The 19,239-nt window shown below is 53.4% G+C and overlaps 1 protein-coding gene across 1 annotated transcript; it reads right to left on the minus strand.

Moving 5' to 3' along the window:
* Nucleotides 1–13,039: 13,039 nt before the first annotated feature.
* LOC136354541 (uncharacterized) lies at nucleotides 13,040–17,524 on the minus strand (the record flags this gene model as incomplete). The annotated part of the gene is made up of 4 exons (XM_066306044.1): nucleotides 17,075–17,524; nucleotides 15,536–16,846; nucleotides 14,408–14,506; nucleotides 13,040–14,119 (listed from the first exon to the last, which is right to left on the minus strand). Coding segments are annotated over exons 1-4 (2,940 nt in total), but the record flags the coding sequence as incomplete, so codon positions are not given.
* Nucleotides 17,525–19,239: the final 1,715 nt, after the last annotated feature.

Consider the following 19,239-nt stretch of genomic DNA (forward strand, 5'->3'; position numbering starts at 1 on the left):
CTGGGCTTCTTTTACTCAGCCCGATTGAAGGAGGGACATGGATTAGACTCCGGAAAAGAGAGGGAGAGGGGCTGCAGGCTGAGAGGAGACTGGGCCGAGAGTGAGCACTTTTCCTAATTCGGCCCGAAAAGGAAAAGTTTATTTTAATTACTTTTTCAATTAAATTATTCACTGAAATGATTTTTGAATTGTTAAAAATACTTCCAATGCTCAAATAATTTCAAGAGAAATCCTGAAAATACTTGAACACTATAAATATTTAACAAAATTATAAGAAGACCATTTAACGATTAATTTAATACGTGAATAATTACTGACATGTTCTTTGTATGATTAAAATTAATAATTGAGCTCTGAAAAAGCCGAGAAAATTTCAGAGAGTATATTTAATCATGGATAATTTAATGAAAATAAAATTCAGCCATGCTTTATATTTAGGAAATTTTATTTCCCACATTTAACTTCACTTGTAAATTAATGAATATTTAATATAAATTCTAATAATAATTTATTAAATAATTTATAAATCCTAAAACGAAAATCAGGATGTGACATCCGGGGAGTGCAACGTTTCCAGACGAAAGGCAAGTTGGCACCACGCTTCGTGGGGCCATACAAAATCTTGGAACGAAGAGGAGAAGTTGCCTATCAGCTAGAACTTCCATCCAACATGATCGGCATCCATGACGTGTTCCATGTATCCCAGTTAAAGAAATGCTTGAGGGTACCCGAGGAACAAGCCGACTCGGAACACATCGATATTCAAGAGGACCTGACTTATATGGAAAAGCCAGTGGAGCCACCACTCAAAAGAAGAAGCAACCTGGGAAAGGGAAGATGAGTTAGAGGCCGCCCATCCGCACCTCTTCGCTAGTTCTTCCGAATCTCAGGGCCGAGATTCCGTTTAAGGGGGGTAGGTTTGTCACACCTTGAAGTTCTTCTCCCAAGCCTAAATTGAATTTATAAATGGTCTCAAGAAAATACTGGCGTAAAAGCAAGAGTGAAACCCTAATAAATCAATGCAAATAATAATCGGAACTGGCATGTGGGATTTTTCTTGAGTTCTACATGTCGAAATACGCTAACAAGATTTTTAGTGGAATTTTCAGAGCTCTGGAAATAATTTTAACCAATTAAAAATGAGCACAAGCAATATTTAATTCCCTGGAAATTCATTTCCTTCTTTTTCTTTCTGTTTCCCCCTTTTTCTTTCCTTTTCGAATGGGCGGCTGGCCCATTCTCTTCCTCTCCCCCCTCCCTGCTGGGCCGGCCGAAGGCCGAGGTCCAACTGAGCCGGCCGCCTCCTCCCTTCGGGTCGCCGACAGGTGGGGCCCACCTGTCGGGCCCGTCTCGCACCTCCAGCCGGCGCCGCCGCGCCCTCGCTCCCGCGTCTTCCGGATCATGTTGCCCACGTCGCCCGCATCTCCTGCGCCCACTCCCCCTCTCTTCCGCCCACGCCCGCGCTCAAGTTGGCCGGGAATCGATTTTCGAATCCCGCCTCTCTCTCCACCTCCACCTCCCCACGTCGGCCAGCGAAATCGGGCCACTCCCGGCCACGTCCGAGCCTCCTCTGCCCTATTTAAGCATCACCGCCCTCCCCTCTCTCTTTTTTCCCCATTTCGCCGAGTTCTCCCGTGCTCTCTATCACCCTAGCGCCGTCGCCCTCCTCTCCGCCGCCGCCGCCACTAGCCGCCGCTAGACGCCATGCCGAGCCGCGCCGTTGACGCCGTCGCGTTCGCCGTCGTGCGGGCCGTCACGTCCACCTCTCCTCCGTCGGAATCCACCGCTGGAACCCTCTCCGCCCCGTGCGCCAGTGAGCACCGCCAGTCCCGCCGCCTTCGGCCGGCGTCTTCGCCCTCTCCCATTTTCCTCTCTCCATCTAACACCTCTCAACTTGTTCGCTAGGTGGTTCCGGAGACTGTCCGCCGTTCGCCATCGTCCCCCGATCATCCCTCGCCGCCGTTCGCCGTCGCCCCCTCGTGCCGGCTGAACCCCGGTGAGCATCTCCCCGTCGTCATTCCCCCTCTCCCTCTTAGCGCCGCTGCCTTGCCGCTTGGGGTCGCACCACCGTCGCTCGCCGTGCGCCGCCGCTCGTCGTCGGTCGCCCGCTGTCTCGCGAGGAGTGGGGGTGAAACCTGAGGTGTGGTGTGCTTGGTTAGAGGGGGTTATGCGAAGGGTCCTGTCACGGCCTCTATCCGGTATGTCGTGGTGGCATGTCGGCGCACGGAAACGTGTCGTGGGGCTATGTCTTGTGGGTACAGTTGTACACCTCTGATCAGAGTAAAACTATTCGAATAGCCGTGCCCGCGGTTATGGGCGGTCAACCAGATTCACCGTGATTAGTCTCACCCTAGTTTAGTCTGATGGAACTGATTAGTTCAGGTGGATGGTTGGGCCTGTTGCAACATGGTGTAGCGTTGGACAGTGGATGGTTAATATTGATTAATTATTACAACTGTTTTTTTCTGCTTTCAACTACTGTTTATAAATGCTCGCTTTATGCAAATGAACCACTCTATCTATCCTTTGATAATTCCCTGCATCATACCCCTATTCTGGTATGACTTGCTGAGTACAGTGGGTAGTACTCAGTCTTGCTCTATTTTCCCCAAACCCCAGAGTTTGAGTATGCGTCAAATGGCGGTTTCTCCGAGGAGTAGGCTTCGTCCGTGCCGTCGAGGATGCCTGTGGAGTGGTGATCCCGCTGCGGTCCAAGTCAAGGCTTAGCTCCAGTTATCTTTTAATTTTCCGCTGCATTTATGTAAGACTTTTATGATGTTTGTAAGACGTGGATCTGTATGTCAACTTTGTCGTTGTGTACCCCGGCCGGTCCTGGATGGGGGTTTTAATGCACATTCTGCTTGGAATTCTATTTGGGAATTTCTGGGCGTGACACGAGGGTGAGGAGATGTGAGTGGCGGCGGCGCGAAACTGACCTGCGGGGAGACGCCGGCGACGGCGGCGATGTGGATCGGCTGAGGCCGAGCCGGCGGCGGGGATCAGTGGCGGCGAGGTCCAGATCGCGTCGACGGAATTCCTGGACGACAACGGATGCGACGACGGCAATGGGGATCGGGTTGAGGGCGAGCCGGCGGTGGGGATCGGTGGCGGCGAGACGACTGATGCGACGACGGGGATCGGCGGCAGTCGATGGCGGCGGCGTGGGTGGATCGGCGGCAGTCGATGGCGGCGGCGTCGGCGGATCATCAAGGATGGCGGCAGTCAAGGACGGTGGCGTCGACGGATCAGCGGTAGTCGATGGCGACGGCGTGGGCCGATTGGTGGCAGTCGATGGCGGCGGCGTCGGCGGATCGTCGAGGACGGCGGCAGTCGAGGACGTCGGCGTCGGCGGATCGGCGGCAGTCGATGGCGGCGGCGTCGGATTGGCGGCACTCGAGGGCGGCGGCAATCGAGGACGGTGGCGTCAGCGGTGCGACAGTCGAGGACGGCGGCGTGGGCGGATCGATGGCGTCGTGGCTCACGTGGAAGGGAGCGGCGTGGGCGGATCAGCGGCGTCGTGACTCGCGTGGAAGGGAGCTATCAGGGAGTGGAGAGGAGCGCGAGGGAGGTGGGAGGTGGATCTCGAGGTGGGATGTGGGAGCGATCCTGAGCGTTGGAATCTCACCGAGATGATCCTGACCGTTCCATGAGGAATGAAAGAATGAGTGAATGAGTGAAACCATTTGTTCAACTATAGGGTAGATACTAGAATAGGAAGAGAGTAGAGTAGAAGAAGTCGGAAGAATTCCGGAGTTGTCGGTAATCTTCTATCATTTCTTTTATTCTATTTATTACTCTGAATTCAATATAATATCCTTCCTAAGTAATTTAGATTTATCTTGTAAGAATTATCTCTTGGTTAGTTCCTAAATAGAATACGGAATTATTGTTCACTATAATCAACTAAAATATAGTGATTGCTTTGGTGAGTTATAAACACTAAAGTAGATATTAATTGCTTAGACGTGGTGTTTAGGTAATTATTATCCAGTAATTGCTGCGTATCCCATAGTACGTTTGAGGTAGGTGTAGAGGTGGTGACAACCCTCAATATCACTTAAGTCCTCCCTGTCCGGGTACTTAGTAGAATGACATCTGGGAACAACGGGTTGCCAGTGTTTGAAGTGTTGCGTTAGGATTAAACTTAAGCTTTCCCTAGACACTGTTTCTCACTAGTAAGTCCTATCTATCCTAGCCTATTATCTACTTGGTGTCCTTGGATGAAGCAGAGGAAGATCTGACCACACACGTTCCCTTGGATTCGATACCCTTGGAATACTCTGTAGGGGAAGTGCTACATCGGTATATCCGTGCGCTTGTGGATTTTATCTGTGATTGTAAGAAATACCAACAGAACCCTCGGGGGATATAGGCGCACTGATGGCTGCGTGAGCCTTTCCTCGAAGGCCCCTGGAGGGAGTGGGGCTCACGCAAACGCGTGCAGCGAAATCTCATCAGTGACCGCATTGTCGCGTCTGGGGATGTGCCGGAGCTCGAGTCCGTCGAAATGGCGCTCCAGGCGTCGCACTTCGCGGACGTAGGCGTCCATCTACGAGTCGGTGCACTGGTACTCCTTGGAGAACTGGTTTACGACCAGCTGGAAATCGCCCAGGACCAGGAGTCGGCAGATGCCCATCCCTGCGGTTGCCCTTAGTCCTGCAAGGAGCCCTTCGTATTCCGCCATGTTGTTTGTTGCTCGGAAATCAAGACGAACGACGTACTTGAGGACATCCCCGCTTGGCGAAGTCAGCATGACTCCGGCCCCGGTGCCTTAAAGGTTCAAAGAACCATCAAAGTGCATCACCCATTGTCCGATGCGGATCTCGGCGTTCGGGTCCCCCCCCACCTTCGGAGAGGAAGGGGTCGGAGGGCAGGTCGGAATCGTCCGCCGGCGTCCACTCAACGATGAAGTCGGCTAGGACTTGGCTCTTTATCGCGTGTCGCGGTTCGAAGAGTAGGTCGAACTCAGCTAGTTCGATGGCCCACTTGACGATCTGTCCGGTACCCTCTCGGTTGTGCTGGATCTGCCCGAGGGGGTAGGATGTCACCACGGAAACCCAGTGCGCCTGAAAATAGTGGCACGGCTTCCTAGAGGCCATCAGCACTGCATGCAGCATCTTCTGGGCCTGAGGGTATCAGGTTTTCGCGTACCGGAGCGCCTCGCTAACAAAGTAGATGGGCCGCTGCACCTTTCGGCGGGGCCGGTCTTTATCATCAGGGGTGCCTGCCTCGGGGCGCTCGTCTCCCGTGGGACCCGGTGGGCTCCCTTCCGCGTTCGTGCGAGTGGCCTCGGGGCCGCTCACCAGTGCCTCCTGCTCCCCCGTGGTGGTCTCGGGACCTCCCCCCTGGGGATCAGGGGTGTTGGGTATCGGGCCATTGGGGAACGAGGGGCCACCGCCGGTTAAGGGGGGCCCCGGTTCCTTCCCATGACTGGGCTCGCGGCTCGCGGGGTATCTTCGTCGCGCTCCACTACGAGGGCGCGCTCACCGCCTGGGGGGGTCGCGGCCAAGTAGAGCAGCAGCGATTCCTCTGGCCCCGGGGCCACTAGGATCGGAGGGGAGGTGAGGTAAGCCTTCAACTGGCTAAGAGCTTGGTCAGCGTCCTCCGTCCACACGAACGGCCCGGAACGCTTCAGGAGCTTGAATAGAGGTAGCGCCCTCTCTCCCAGCCTCGATATGAATCGACTTAGGACGGCCATGCATCCGGTGACACACTGCACATCCCTAAGCTGGCTGGGGGGGGCGCATCCTCTCTATCGTGCTTATCTTCTCGGGATTAGCTTCTATGCCTCGTTATGAGACTAGAAACCCGAGAAGCTTGCCCGCCGGCACACCGAACACACACTTTTCGGGGTTCAGTTTCATGCGCGTAGACCTAAGGCTATCGAAGGTTTCTGCCAGGTCCTGAAGCAACGTGTCTTGGTGGCGTGTCTTTACCACCAAGTCATCGACATAAGCCTCAACATTGCGTGCTATTTGATTACTCAAATTAATACGAGTCATGCGTTGAAAAGTAGGGCCTGCATTATTTAAACCGAAAGGCATAGTTGTGTAACAAAAAGTGCCTACAGGAGTAATGAAAGTAGTTTTTTCCTCATCTTCCCTAGCCATGCGAATCTGATGGTATCCTAAATAGGCATCTAGGAAACACAAAAGGTCGCACCCTGCAGTGGAGTGGACTATCTGATCTATGCGTGGTAAAGGGAAGGGATCCTTGGGGCATGCCTTGTTGAGGTCCGTGTAGTCGATGCACATTCGGAGCTTGCTGTTGGCCTTCGGGACAACCACCGGGTTCGCCAGCCACTCTGGGTGGATGACCTCTCGGATGAAGCCGACCTCCAGGAGCCACGTCACGCCCTCACGGATGATGGCTTGCTGCTCTAGGGCCTGGCGCTGTACCTTCTGCCAGATGGGTTGCGCACCCCGCCGCACGGCGAGACGGTGCTCGATCACCTCCCTGCGGACCCTGGGCATGTCCGACGGCTTCCAAGCGAAGATGTTAGAGTTCGTCCGCAAGAAGGAGACGAGTGCATCTTCATATTTGGTGTCCAAGTTACCGCCAATCTTGGCGGTCTTGGACAGGTCTCCGCCAAGGGTTATCTCCTTGATGGGCACCTCGTCACCTGAGGTGATCCGCTTCTTGGAGGCACGTGACGTGGAGGCCTCCGGGGCTCCACCGGCCTCCTCTGGCTTGAAGGCCACCACCAAGTGTCGGCGCGCTGCTCCGCACAGGCTAGGTAGATCTTCACGTCGCCGCAGATGGTTGTGGGGCCGTTGGGTCCTGGAATCTTCATATGGTGGTAGGCGTAGTGGGTGGCGGCCATGAACTTCACCAACGCGAGCCTCCCTAGGACCGCTTTGTAGGGCAAATTTAGGTTTGCCACATCGAAGTCTAGCCGCTCAATGCGGAAGTTGGTGGGGTCGCCGAACGCGACCGGGAGCTCGATGTGATCCAGAAGCCACGTGTGTCCTGGCATCACGCTGATGATTGGCAGCGACGGGTGAAGCTTCATCCCTGGGGCCTTTATGGCTTCAAAGGCCACAGGGAGATGATGTTAAGGACCGCCCCACCGTCGATCAGGACGCGCCTCAGCTTAACGTTGTAGACGGTCGGGGAGACCACCAACACCAACTCCCCTCCACGGGCAAACACCGTGGGGTGGTCGCTCTGATCGAAGGTGAGCTTCACCTCCGACCAGTGCGCCCGGCGCATCGCCTCGTGGGTTGGGGCCGCAATGAGAAGTTCTCGCTTCATGGCCTTGAAGCTGCGATGGGACGCCCCTCCGTTGAGTGTGGCGACGGTTTGCTAAGGCTCCTGGAATTCCAGGTCCTCGCTGTCGCCGTCATCGTCGGCTGGGACCTTTTTCTTGGTCTCCCCTTGCAGGTTATCGGCGGAGGTCGCAGGGGCCTTGCCCATCTGGTGACTCTGCCACCTCTCCTCATCGGTCTTCCTGAAGCGTTCGGCCAAGTTCTTGACCATGCGGCAATCAGCAAGACTGTGCCGATAAGTATTGTGCACTGAGCACCACTTGTCCGCCGAACGGCTTTCGCCGGCGGTGGTGGTGCTCGGCTTGCTGCTGATGGCCTTCTCCTTCCGCGGGGGCCGAGAGGCACCGTCCGCGGCAAGGACGTGGCCCTCGTCGTCGGAGTGGGCCGGCTTCCTCTTCTTCCTCTTGTCCCGCCACTTGGAGCGGGAAAAGGGCTCGTGGGCGGCCACAGCCGCAGTGCCAGAGCCGGAGGAGTTCCAGGCCCACGCCTACTACTTTCGAGCCACCTTATCTGCCAGCTGGAAAAGCTCGACAGTGGTCTTGGGCTCCTTGGAGGCGATCTTTTCGAGCATGCCGTTATGCCGCACGCCGCCCTTGAACGCATAGACAACCGCATGGGCCGGTATGCAGGGGATAGTGTTGCGGAACTGGCAGAAACACTGTATATATGAGCGACGGGACTCGTCGTCCTTCCACTGCACAACATGTAGGTCTGCCCCCTCTCTCGGGCGAGGGTATGTGCCCTGGAAGTTCGTGACGAACTGCTGGCACAGATCCTCCCAGCAGTGGATGGAGTCAGGGGGCTGGGTCATGAGCTAGCCTCGCGCTTGACCCTTGAGGGCCATGGGAAAGTAGTTCGCCATGACCCGATCATCGCCCCCCGCAGCCTCGGTGATTGTGGTGTAGATCTGGAGGAAATCGGAGAGGTTGACGCTGCCGTCGTACTTCTCAGTGAGGTTGGGGTGGAACTTCGGGGGCCACCGGACATTCCGGACACTCGCAACGAAGGCCTTGCACCCCGCCCCGCCGGACGGAGGCGTGGAGGGGTGGCCGCCTCGCGCAGGAGGGCGGCGCGACACTCCGGATGAGGAGGCACCGTCCCCCATGCGGGCAGCACGGCGCTCATCCCTACGGCGCTCGATGTTGATTCGAGCTTCCTGCTCCCCGTAAAGACTATCGTGATGCCCTCGGCTTCCCGAGGGCGTCGAGGACGTCTGGGCTGTCGATCGCCGTGAAATCATGGCCAACCAACGGGCCCTCCTCCTCACTAACGAGGAGAGGGCAATGGAGGTACAGGAGGTTGTTGATGCAAAAAAACACACACTGGTTGAACCTGGTTCATATCTTACCAAATTTGCTCGTTAACAGAGGTACCAGTAGTCACGGGCCGTCTATCGACGGCCAGCTGCTGTTGGGCAGCGGTGACCAGGTTAGCCACGTTGTCCAGCCACCGCTGGACGGGGGTCTGCGGCTCTGGGATGACGGGGGGGTGCCGCAAGTGGTCCCCTCCCGCCTGAAGTGCGCCCTGGGGCATGCCGCCGTCGCCGTAGGTGAGGCAGCGACGCACCTCAGCGCAGTGTGGCCTCCCCCCATCAGGCGGCGGGGAGAGGGCCCAGCCTCCCGATCGGTTGGGGTTCTCCCGCCGTCGGGGGCTGCGGCGAGGGGGAGTCAGAGAATCCCGGCAGTGGTGACGGGGATCGCGACTCCCGCTACCATCCTCACTCCCGGCAGGAGTGGGAGTGTACGCCACCACCACTTCCTCCACTACCTCAACCATGGTCGCTGAGGATGGATGGAAACTTGGGGCGGAAGAAAAACGACACCTTCACAAACGCGTAGGCTTCTCCCTACCTGGCGCGCCAACTGTCGAGGAGTGATCCTCTCTAGCCGAGAGGACATGAGGCGCCCCTTTGTGAGTTCGGCCAGGAGATTGGGCGCGATGATCAAGAGCATATCTTCACCGTGGATTAAGCTGGCGGGGTCCGTGGCGATTGAGAGGAAGACATGAGATTATCCAGGTTCGGGCCGCTAGGGAGCGTAATACCCTACTCCTGTGTGTGTGGATTTATGTTTAAGCTGTTACAAGGGATCCCAAACCAGAGAGACGTTTGGCTCATCTTCTCCTAGGGTTCGAGCTTCCAAGAGTCGTCCCCTCGCTCAGTGGGCAAGGTCCTCCTTTTGTAGTTCAAGGGGATACCACATGCACCGCCTCTACACCTCTCATTCCTAGAGAGGGGCCCGCATCGGCCTGGGTCGAGCTGCCGCCCATGCCTTAGGCCGAAACTAAGGTGTTCGCTCATCCTCAGGTGGGCCCCAGCCGTCCTTCGCCTGACAAGGGGAACACCCCTGTCGTTCCTTCATAAATTCCTGGAGACTTTTGAGGGCTCACGCGCAAGGGATGCACCGGACGAGCGTCGATCCTCTGCCGTTGATGGGACGGGGCATACCTACCCCCACGCCACCTAACACAGGGTAGGTCGTGGGCGCCTTGCCGCCTGTCCCATCAGCTGGTGGCCGGTCACAGCCTAGTCAAGGCGATTGACGCACGTCAATCGCTGGGCGGCGCATGACCAGCCACGCCGCATTAAATGCGACGGGGAACGGTTGGGGCACTGTCACGCCCAGAAATTCACGAACCAGAATTTCTAAGCTGAATGTGTATTAAACCCCTGTCCAGGACCAGCCAGGGTACACAAACGACAACTGTTGACATACAGACCCACGTCTAACAAAAATATAAAAGATTACAAATGCAGCGGAAAAGGATAAAAGCGAGCTAAGCCTGAAGACTTGACTCCTGCAGCGGGCGACTCCATTCCACAGGCATCCTTGACGGCAGCGACGAAACCAACCTCTTCGAGACATCTTCAACTGAGAAGGACTTCAACTCTGGTATGGGGGAAAAGAGAGCAAGACTGAGTACTACCCATTGTACTCAGCAAGTCATACCGGAAGAGGAGGTATGATGCAAGATATATCCAAGGGAGGCTAAAGGTTCTTTTGCATAAAGCCGGCATTTCAAAGCAGCAGTTGAAAGCAGTAAAACAGTTGTAGTAATTAATCCATATTAACCAATCACCGTCCAACGTTACACCACGTTGCAACAGGCCCAAACCACCACCTGAACTAACCAGTTCCAAAAGCTAACTAGGGTGAAACTAATCACGGTGAATCTAGTCGACCGCCCATAACCGCGGGCACGGCTATTCGAATAGTTTTACTCTGATCAGAGGTGTACAACTGTACCCACAAGACACAGCCCCACGACACGTTCCCGTGCGCCGACATGCCACCACGACATACCGGAAAGAGGCCGTGACAGGACCCTTCGCATAACCCTCTCTAACCGATCGCACCACACCTTAGGGTTCGCCCCCGTCCCCAGCAGGCAACGGGCAGCCCCCCTTTCGTGCCGCGGTGAATCCGGAAGCCGATCAACCGGACACCCCGGCCGACCCAACTCCATCACGCCCACCCTCGCCTGGGTACGTCGGCTAGAGAAAAGCTACACTACAAGCCCAGCCGTTGCCCACGCTGGCTTGTGGTAAGTACGATAAGTTCTTCCAGGGCATCCCGCGAACCGGTCCTTAATCGCCATGGACACGTCTAGCAAAACCATGCACCCACAGCCCACCATGTAGTGTATTTTAATTAACCAATACCATTGCGGTGGCACTAATCCAAAGCTATTGCCAATAATCAAAGTCTATGCTTTAATGTGGTCCCCTTTTGTGCACTAGTTGAACTAAGCATGGCTAAGCATCTCCTAAACCAACATCTAGTCATTTTAATACCCAAGTTATCAATGGCGTAAGGGAAGCAACATATAGCTGAGTAATAGGACCCATCCCACATGATATTGTAAAACAATGCAATATTTAATAGAAATACGGGACATTTGTAAATTGGGTACAATATGATCAATTGCAATGTATGACTTGCCTTGCTCTCGCACTGATGAGGCCACAGCAACGTCTTCGAGAAACCGCGAATCGACGAAACGGGCGAAATCTACGCGACAAACAAAGCACACAAGCAAAACATGCTATAAGACTACTGAAACAGATAACAAAGCCATTTTTAATGGATTCTACACATTTTTATGAATTTACTGAGACTTGAATGGATTTAATCGGAGCTCGGATGAATTAGTTATGATTTCTAGAAGATTCTCTGTGTTTTTACTATAAAAGAAAAACCCTTAATCAATTTATTGCGCAATATTGCCCCAGGGCTGACGTCAGCAAGGGGTGGGGCGGCGCCGACATGCGGGCCCCACTGGACAGAGGCACAGGAGAGAGGGAGAGGGGGCGACTGGCAGGCGGGACCCACCGGGCAGCGTCACAAGGGGGGGGGGGGAAACGGCGAGGCGCCCGGTCGGTCCGGCTCGGCTTCAAGCCGGCCGGCCGGTTATGGCGAGGGCGGCGCGCGCGCACGGTCGCCAGCGACGGCAACCGGCGGCGGGAGGCGGCAGCGGACGGCGCAAAGACGGCGGCGGCGGACGAAGCGGCGGCGCGAGCGGCCCTAGCGGCGGCGCTACGCGGCGGGCGGCGCGGCAAAGGGAGAGAGGAAGGGGCCCCGGTGCTCACCTAGGAGTCCGGCCGACGCGGAGGGAGGCGAAGGCTAACGGCGACGAGGAGCGACCGGCGAACCTTGATGGACGGCGGACGGGAAGCGGAAGGACCTAGAGAGAAGGTTGGGAGGGATTAGAGAGAGGGAGGTGGTCCATGGCGCACGACATAGCCGATTGAAGGCGACGGCAATGGTGTAAGCTAACCGGAGTGCGAGGAGATGCGAGCTCCGGCGATGGAATTAGACGGGAGAACAGCGGACGAGGTGGACCTCGGGATGGCGGACGCGGCGGCGCCGATGGCGGGGTGCGGCGGCGACCCTAGCGGCTGCTAGAGGCGGCCGGAGCGATGGAGATGGCGGCGGTGGGTGGGCGCACGGTGCGGGCGCGGTGGAGAGCTCGGGAGCGGCCGATGGAAAAAGGAAAAAGGAGGAGGAGAACGCGGGGATGGTTTATATGGGCTCGGGAGGGGCAGACGAGGCCGGGAGGCGGCCGGATTTCTCGCCGACGTGGGGGATGGAGAGAGAGAGAGAGAGAGAGAGATTCGAATTCGAATCCCTCCGTTGCGGGGTGCACGCGCGAGTGGGAGGAGTGGGGATGGTGGGTGGCGACGTGGGCGCGGGGCGCGGAGTGGGGCGCGGAAGGCGGGGGAGGCGGGCGGCGTCGGTGGCGGTTTCGGCGGCGGTGGTGCCGTCGGCTGGAGGAGGAAGAAGGGGCCGACAGGTGGGCCCCACCTGTCGGCGCCCGGGAGGAGAGGGGAGGTTGGATGGACTTCGGGGAGGGGAGGTGAAGCGGGCCGGCGCGGGAGGGAATGGGCCAGGCCCAAGAAAAAGGAAAAAGGAGGGAAAAGAAAAGATAAAAAGGAAAAAGGATTTTCCCAGGGATTTAATATTGCACTTGCTCATTTTTAATTGGTTAAAATTATTTCCAATGCTCTGAAAATTCCACTAAAAATCTTGTTAGCGTATTTTGACATGTAGAACCCAAGAAAAATTCCACATGCCGATTCCGATTATTATTTGCATTTATTAATTTAGGGTTTCTCTCTTGCCTTTAAACAAATAATTTCTTCCAACCATTTATTAATTGAGTTTTGCTACGGAAAAGAACTTCTGGGCGCGACAAACCTACCCCCCTTAAACGGAATCTCGACCCCGAGATTCGGAAGGGCTGGCGAAGAGGTGCGGATGGGCGGCCTTTAATTCATCTTCTCTTTCCCAGGTGGCCTCTTCCTCTGAGTGGTGGCTCCACTGAACTTTGCAAAATCTGATTACTTTGTTTCTGGTCCTTCTCTCGCTGGTTTCCAGGATACGAATTGGCTTCTCCACGTAGGTCAAATCTTCTTGGATGTCAATGTGCTCTGAGCTAGCTTGTTCCTCAGGTACCCTCAAACACTTCTTCAGTTGAGACACATGAAACACATCGTGGATACCAACCATATTAGATGGAAGCTCTAGCTGGTAAGCGACTTCACCTCTGCGTTCCAAAATCCTGTATGGTCCCACAAAGCGTGGTGCCAATTTGCCTTTCGTCTGGAACCGGTGTACTCCCCGGAGCGGAGTGACACGAAGGTACACATAATCCCCTGCTTCGAAAGTAAGCTCTCTTCGGCGGTTATCAGCATAACTCTTCTGCCGAGACTGGGCGATTCGCAGTCTTTCCCTGACGGTCCTGACTTTCTCCTCTGCTTCGGTTAACACTTCTGTCCCAAACAGTTGGCGCTCACCTGTTTGATCCCAGAAAAGTGGTGTGCGGCACTTTCGTCCGTACAATGCTTCAAACGGTGCCATTTGCAAACTGGACTGATAGCTGTTGTTGTAAGAGAATTCCGCATACGGTAGACTTTTATCCCATGCTCCACCAAAATCGAGCGCACACGCTCGCAGCATATCTTCCAAGATCTGATTGACCCTTTCGGTCTGACCATCAGTTTGCGGGTGATAGGCCGTGCTGAAATTCAAACGAGTCCCCAATTCTTCTTGCAGTTTCTGCCAAAATTTTGAAGTGAACTGACTCCCTCGATCAGATACTATCTTCTTAGGTACCCCATGCAGACACATGATCCTTGCTAAGTACAGTTCTGCTAACCTTTTCCCCGTATAGGTAGTGTGCACTGGAATGAAATGAGCAACTTTGGTGAGTCGATCCACGACCACCCAGATTGAATCGTGCCCCGATGATGTCCTGGGCAAACCTGTTATGAAATCCATTCCGATTTCTTCCCATTTCCATTCCGGGATCTGAAGGGGTTGTAGCAGTCCTGCGGGCCTCTGATGTTCTGCTTTGACTCGCTGACAAACATCGCAGAGTGCGACGAATTCGGCTATTTCTCTTCTCATGCTGGCCCACCAGAATTTCTCTTTGAGGTCTTGGTACATTTTAGTACTGCCGGGATGAATTGAATACTGAGTTTGATGAGCTTCTGTGAGTATGAGATCCTTCAGTTCTTTGTCGTCAGGCACACACAATCTTTCTCCCAACCAGATTGTGCCATGCTCATCCTCATGGAAATCTCGGGCTTTTCCGACCCTCATATTCTTTTTTAGCTCAGCTATTTCAGGATCATTTACCTGAGCTGCTCTGACTTGATCCACGAGCGTAGGCCGTGCCTCTAGGGCAGCTACGTACCCGTGTTCCACGATGCCCAAATTTAGGTGCTCAAGATCTTGCTGCAATTTGCCACACATGTCTTCAGTGCATAAGGCATTGCAATAGCTTTTTCTGCTCAAAGCATCTGCTACCACATTTGCTTTGCCTGGATGATAATGTATCCCCATGTCATAATCTTTAATTAACTCCAGCCATCTTCGCTGTCGGAGATTCAAGTTAGGCTGAGTGAAGATGTACTTCAGACTCTTGTGATCGGTGTATACTTCACAGCGGTTGCCAATAAGATAGTGCCGCCAGATTTTCAGAGCATGAACCACTGCTGCCAACTCAAGGTCATGAGTGGGATAATTGGTCTCGTGTGGACGCAACTGTCGCGAAGCGTATGCGGCCACTCTGCCTTCTTGCATCAACACACATCCTAACCCTTGGCGAGATGCATCACAGTAGACTTGGAAGTCTTTTGTCTGATCTGGCAGAATTAGAACTGGTGCAGAGACTAACTTCTTCTTGAGTTCTTCAAAACTTTGGTTGCACTCAGCTGACCACTTGAATTTTTCATCTTTCTTTAGCAACTGTGTCATGGGCCTGGCAATCTTGGAGAAATTTTCGATGAACCGACGGTAATAGCCCGCAAGTCCAAGAAAACTCCGGATCTGAGAAACTGTCTTTGGTGGGGTCCACTTTGTAACTGACTCCACATTTGATGGATCCACTGCCACGCCTTGAGCAGAAATGATGTGACCCAGAAATTTGACCTCCGATAACCAGAAGTCACACTTGCTAAACTTGGCATATAGCTGGTGCTCCTTCAATTTCTCGAGTACCAGACGGAGATGCTGCTCATGTTCCTCTTCTGATTTTGAATAAATAAGTATGTCGTCAATAAATACCACGACAAACTTGTCAAGAAACTCCATAAACACTTTGTTCATCAAGTTCATGAAGAAAGCCGGTGCATTGGTGAGTCCAAAGGACATAACCGTGCACTCAAACAACCCATACCGAGTGGTGAAGGCTGTCTTGGGAATATCCTCTTCCCGAATTCTCAACTGATGATAGCCTGATCGTAGGTCTATCTTGGAAAACACCTTAGCTCCTTTTAGCTGATCAAACAGGTCATCAATTCTGGGCAACGAATATTTGTTCCTGATTGTGACCTCATTAAGGGCCCGATAATCAACGCACATCCTCTTAGTCTTGTCTTTCTTCTCCACAAAGATAACCGGAGCACCCCAAGGTGAAGTACTCGGTCGGATGTACCCTTTCTGGAGCTGTTCGTCAACCTGCTTCTTGACCTCTGCTAGCTCATTAGCTGCCATTCTGTACGGCCTCTTGTAAATTGGAGCAGTCCCGGGTGCCAAATCGATTCGGAACTCGATTTCTCTCTTCGGTGGCATTGTAGTGAGGTCTTCTGGGAACACCTCAGGATACTCTTGTACTATAGGAATATCCTCCAACTTCCTGGGACTTTTCTCCACTGTTTCTGTCTGACCCTCAATAGCAGCCTGATTCAGACTCGCTACGGACTTCTGCGACGCTGGGGAACGGAAGGTGATCTTCTCCCCTTTGTCGTTGGTTAGGGTGATGGTGCGGCTTGCGCAGTCAATCACTCCCTTGTTTCTGGTCAACCAATCCATTCCGAGAATGACATCCAGGTCTTTAGATTCGAGAAGGATGAGGTTGGATAGAAACGGTGATCTTTTGATCTCTATAGTCACCGAGGGGCAATAGTGTGCTGTCCTCATATCATTTCCAGGGGTATGAACCTGCATCGGTATTTTAAGTTCCACTACCGATAATCCATGCGTCCCAGCAAATCTTTTGGAAATGAAAGAGTGCGAGGCACCTGAATCAAAGAGAACTGTTGCTGGATATGAGTTCACTGGAAACGTGCCCAGCACGACCTCTGGTGCTGCCTGTGCTTCCTTTGCAGACACATCATGGGCGCGGGCCTGGATGAACCTGGGTCTAGTGCGATTCAGCTTCGGACACTTGCTAGCAAAATGGCCGTGCTTGCCACAGTTGAAGCAGGGTCCTGGCTTTCCTACAGCCCCCTTCTTGGGTTGTTCTGACTGAACTGACACAGCTGGCGGATCTGACTGAGCTGGTGCCATTAGTGGGGGTGGAGTCGAGTTGTGGTTGTGCTGCTTACTGTTGTTGTGACTGCCACCGTTGTAATCGTTGTTGAAGTTACTCGGGTGATAGGGACGGTGCTGACAGACGATCAGGGTGGAAGGCCCACCTAGCTGTCCCGTCATGAAGCGAGGCTTCTGATCGTTCCCCTGAGGAAAGCTGATCTGAGCTGCCTTTCTTTTTCGGTCCATTTTGTTGCGTTGCTCTTCTTGGCGGATAGCCTTGTCCACAAGCTTCTCAAAGTCCTCATAGACTCCGGAGATTAGCTGGTTGGTCAATTCATCATCGAGCCCAAACAAAAACTTCTCCTGCTTCTCAGCATCGGTGCGCACGTCCTCGGGAGCGTAGCGCGCGAGGCGGTTGAACTCGTGCAGGTACTCTGTAATCGTTCTGGTTCCTTGTTGCAATGCACGGAACTCTCTCTTCTGTTGTGCCATAATCCCTTTAGGAATCTGTGCCTTCCTAAAGTTTTGACAAAACTCTGCCCAAGTAACCTCCGTTGCACCTAGACGGGTCGCCACGTAGTTATCCCACCAGGCAGAAGCAGGACCTTGCAACTGATGTGTAGCAAAAGCAACCTTCTCTCGGTCGTTGCATTGCAGAAGGTTCAGCTTCTTCTCAATAGCACGGAGCCAGTCGTTGGCCTCCATTGGGTTGGTGGTGCTTGAGAAAGTAGGTGGCTGGATGCGGAGAAAGTCTAACAGTTTGGACAGGTGTGATGGTGGAGGACCAAACCGCTGGTTCTGTTGCGCCTGCTGCAACATCTGATGGTAATGTTGCTGCATCTGTTGCATCATCATTGTCATCATCTGAGTGACTGTTGGGTTCTCGGGCGGCGGAGATGAACTACTGCCAGGTGCACCACTGGTATGAGCTTCATCTGTCTGCTCTTCGCTGCCACTGGCGTCGTTGGAGTCACGGGGATCATTCCTTGTCTTCACCATCTTGACGAGGATAGGTAGAAATAAGAGAAAGGAAGAAAACAGATGGCTCAGAAACTAATCTTTCTTATAAGTTTAAGGGCAATTATCTTAATCTTGATTAAAACACTGAAAAAGAAGCACGCAACTCCTAATTAAGGCTGTCATACCACTCACACATGATATCGACCGCCGACTAACCCACAAGCAACAAACCCAAACACAAAAACTAGCACGCAAACAGACTAAGAAGACGATAAAGCTAAGGGCGGCGACTCTGAAGCTCGGAGCGGCGTTTGCGATCGAAGAACAGGTCTGACTTCTAAGGTAGACAAGGGATAGGAACCAACACATGCTCAAAACCAAATTAAATAAAGCAACAAATGACTCAAGTAACTTGCCGAGCATGATGATTTTTATGCATAGAACATTTTTCATGAACCCAGATAAAGACACTAATGCGACTCACTAAACCGTAACTTAATACATAAAATAAGTCAAATAAACTCCAAATAATTTTTTCTAAAACCCTAGACCGAGCTAATTTTAAAGATCCGACCCGAATGAACGACCAAGATTTTTCCCACAAACCGAAGAGGCAAAACCCTAAATTTTCCCGAAACAAATCCGGGTGAAAAAGGCATGTGCAGATGAAAAGGTTTCAGAGGGCTCTTAGGTTTTCCAGTTGGCTTGTCCTACGGTCAAGGTCGGCTCTGATACCAACTTGTCACGCCCAGAAATTCACGAACCAGAATTTTTAAGCTGAATGTGTATTAAACCCCTGTCCAGGACCAGCCAGGGTACACAAACAACAACTGTTGACATACAGACCCACGTCTAACAAAAATATAAAAGATTACAAATGCAGCGGAAAAGGATAAAAGCGAGCTAAGCCTGAAGACTTGACTCCTGCAGCGGGCGACTCCATTCCACAGGCATCCTTGACGGCAGCGACGAAACCAACCTCTTCGAGACATCTTCAACTGAGAAGGACTTCAACTCTGGTGTGGGGGAAAAGAGAGCAAGACTGAGTACTACCCACTGTACTCAGCAAGTCATACCGGAAGAGGAGGTATGATGCAAGATATATCCAAGGGAGGCTAAAGGTTCTTTTGCATAAAGCCGGCATTTCAAAGCAGCAGTTGAAAGCAGTAAAACAGTTGTAGTAATTAATCCATATTAACCAATCACCGTCCAACGTTACACCACGTTGCAACAGGCCCAAACCACCACCTGAACTAACCAGTTCCAAAAGCTAACTAGGGTGAAACTAATCACGGTGAATCTGGTCGACCGCCCATAACCGTGGGCACGGCTATTCGAATAGTTTTACTCTGATCAGAGGTGTACAACTGTACCCACAAGACACAGCCCCACGACACGTTCCCGTGCGCCGACATGCCACCACGACATACCGGAAAGAGGCCGTGACAGGACCCTTCGCATAACCCTCTCTAACCGATCGCACCACACCTTAGGGTTCGCCCCCGTCCCCAGTAGGCAACAGGCAGCCCCCCTTTCGTGCCGCGGTGAATCCGGAAGCCGATCAACCGGACACCCCGGCCGACCCAACTCCATCACGCCCACCCTCGCCTGGGTACGTCGGCTAGAGAAAAGCTACACTACAAGCCCAGCCGTTGCCCACGCTGGCTTGTGGTAAGTACGATAAGTTCTTCCAGGGCATCCCGCGAACCGGTCCTTAATCGCCATGGGCACGTCTAGCAAAACCATGCACCCAC

This window comes from Oryza sativa, chromosome 12, assembly GCF_034140825.1.
Source record: "Oryza sativa Japonica Group chromosome 12, ASM3414082v1".
Lineage (NCBI taxonomy): Eukaryota > Viridiplantae > Streptophyta > Magnoliopsida > Poales > Poaceae > Oryza > Oryza sativa.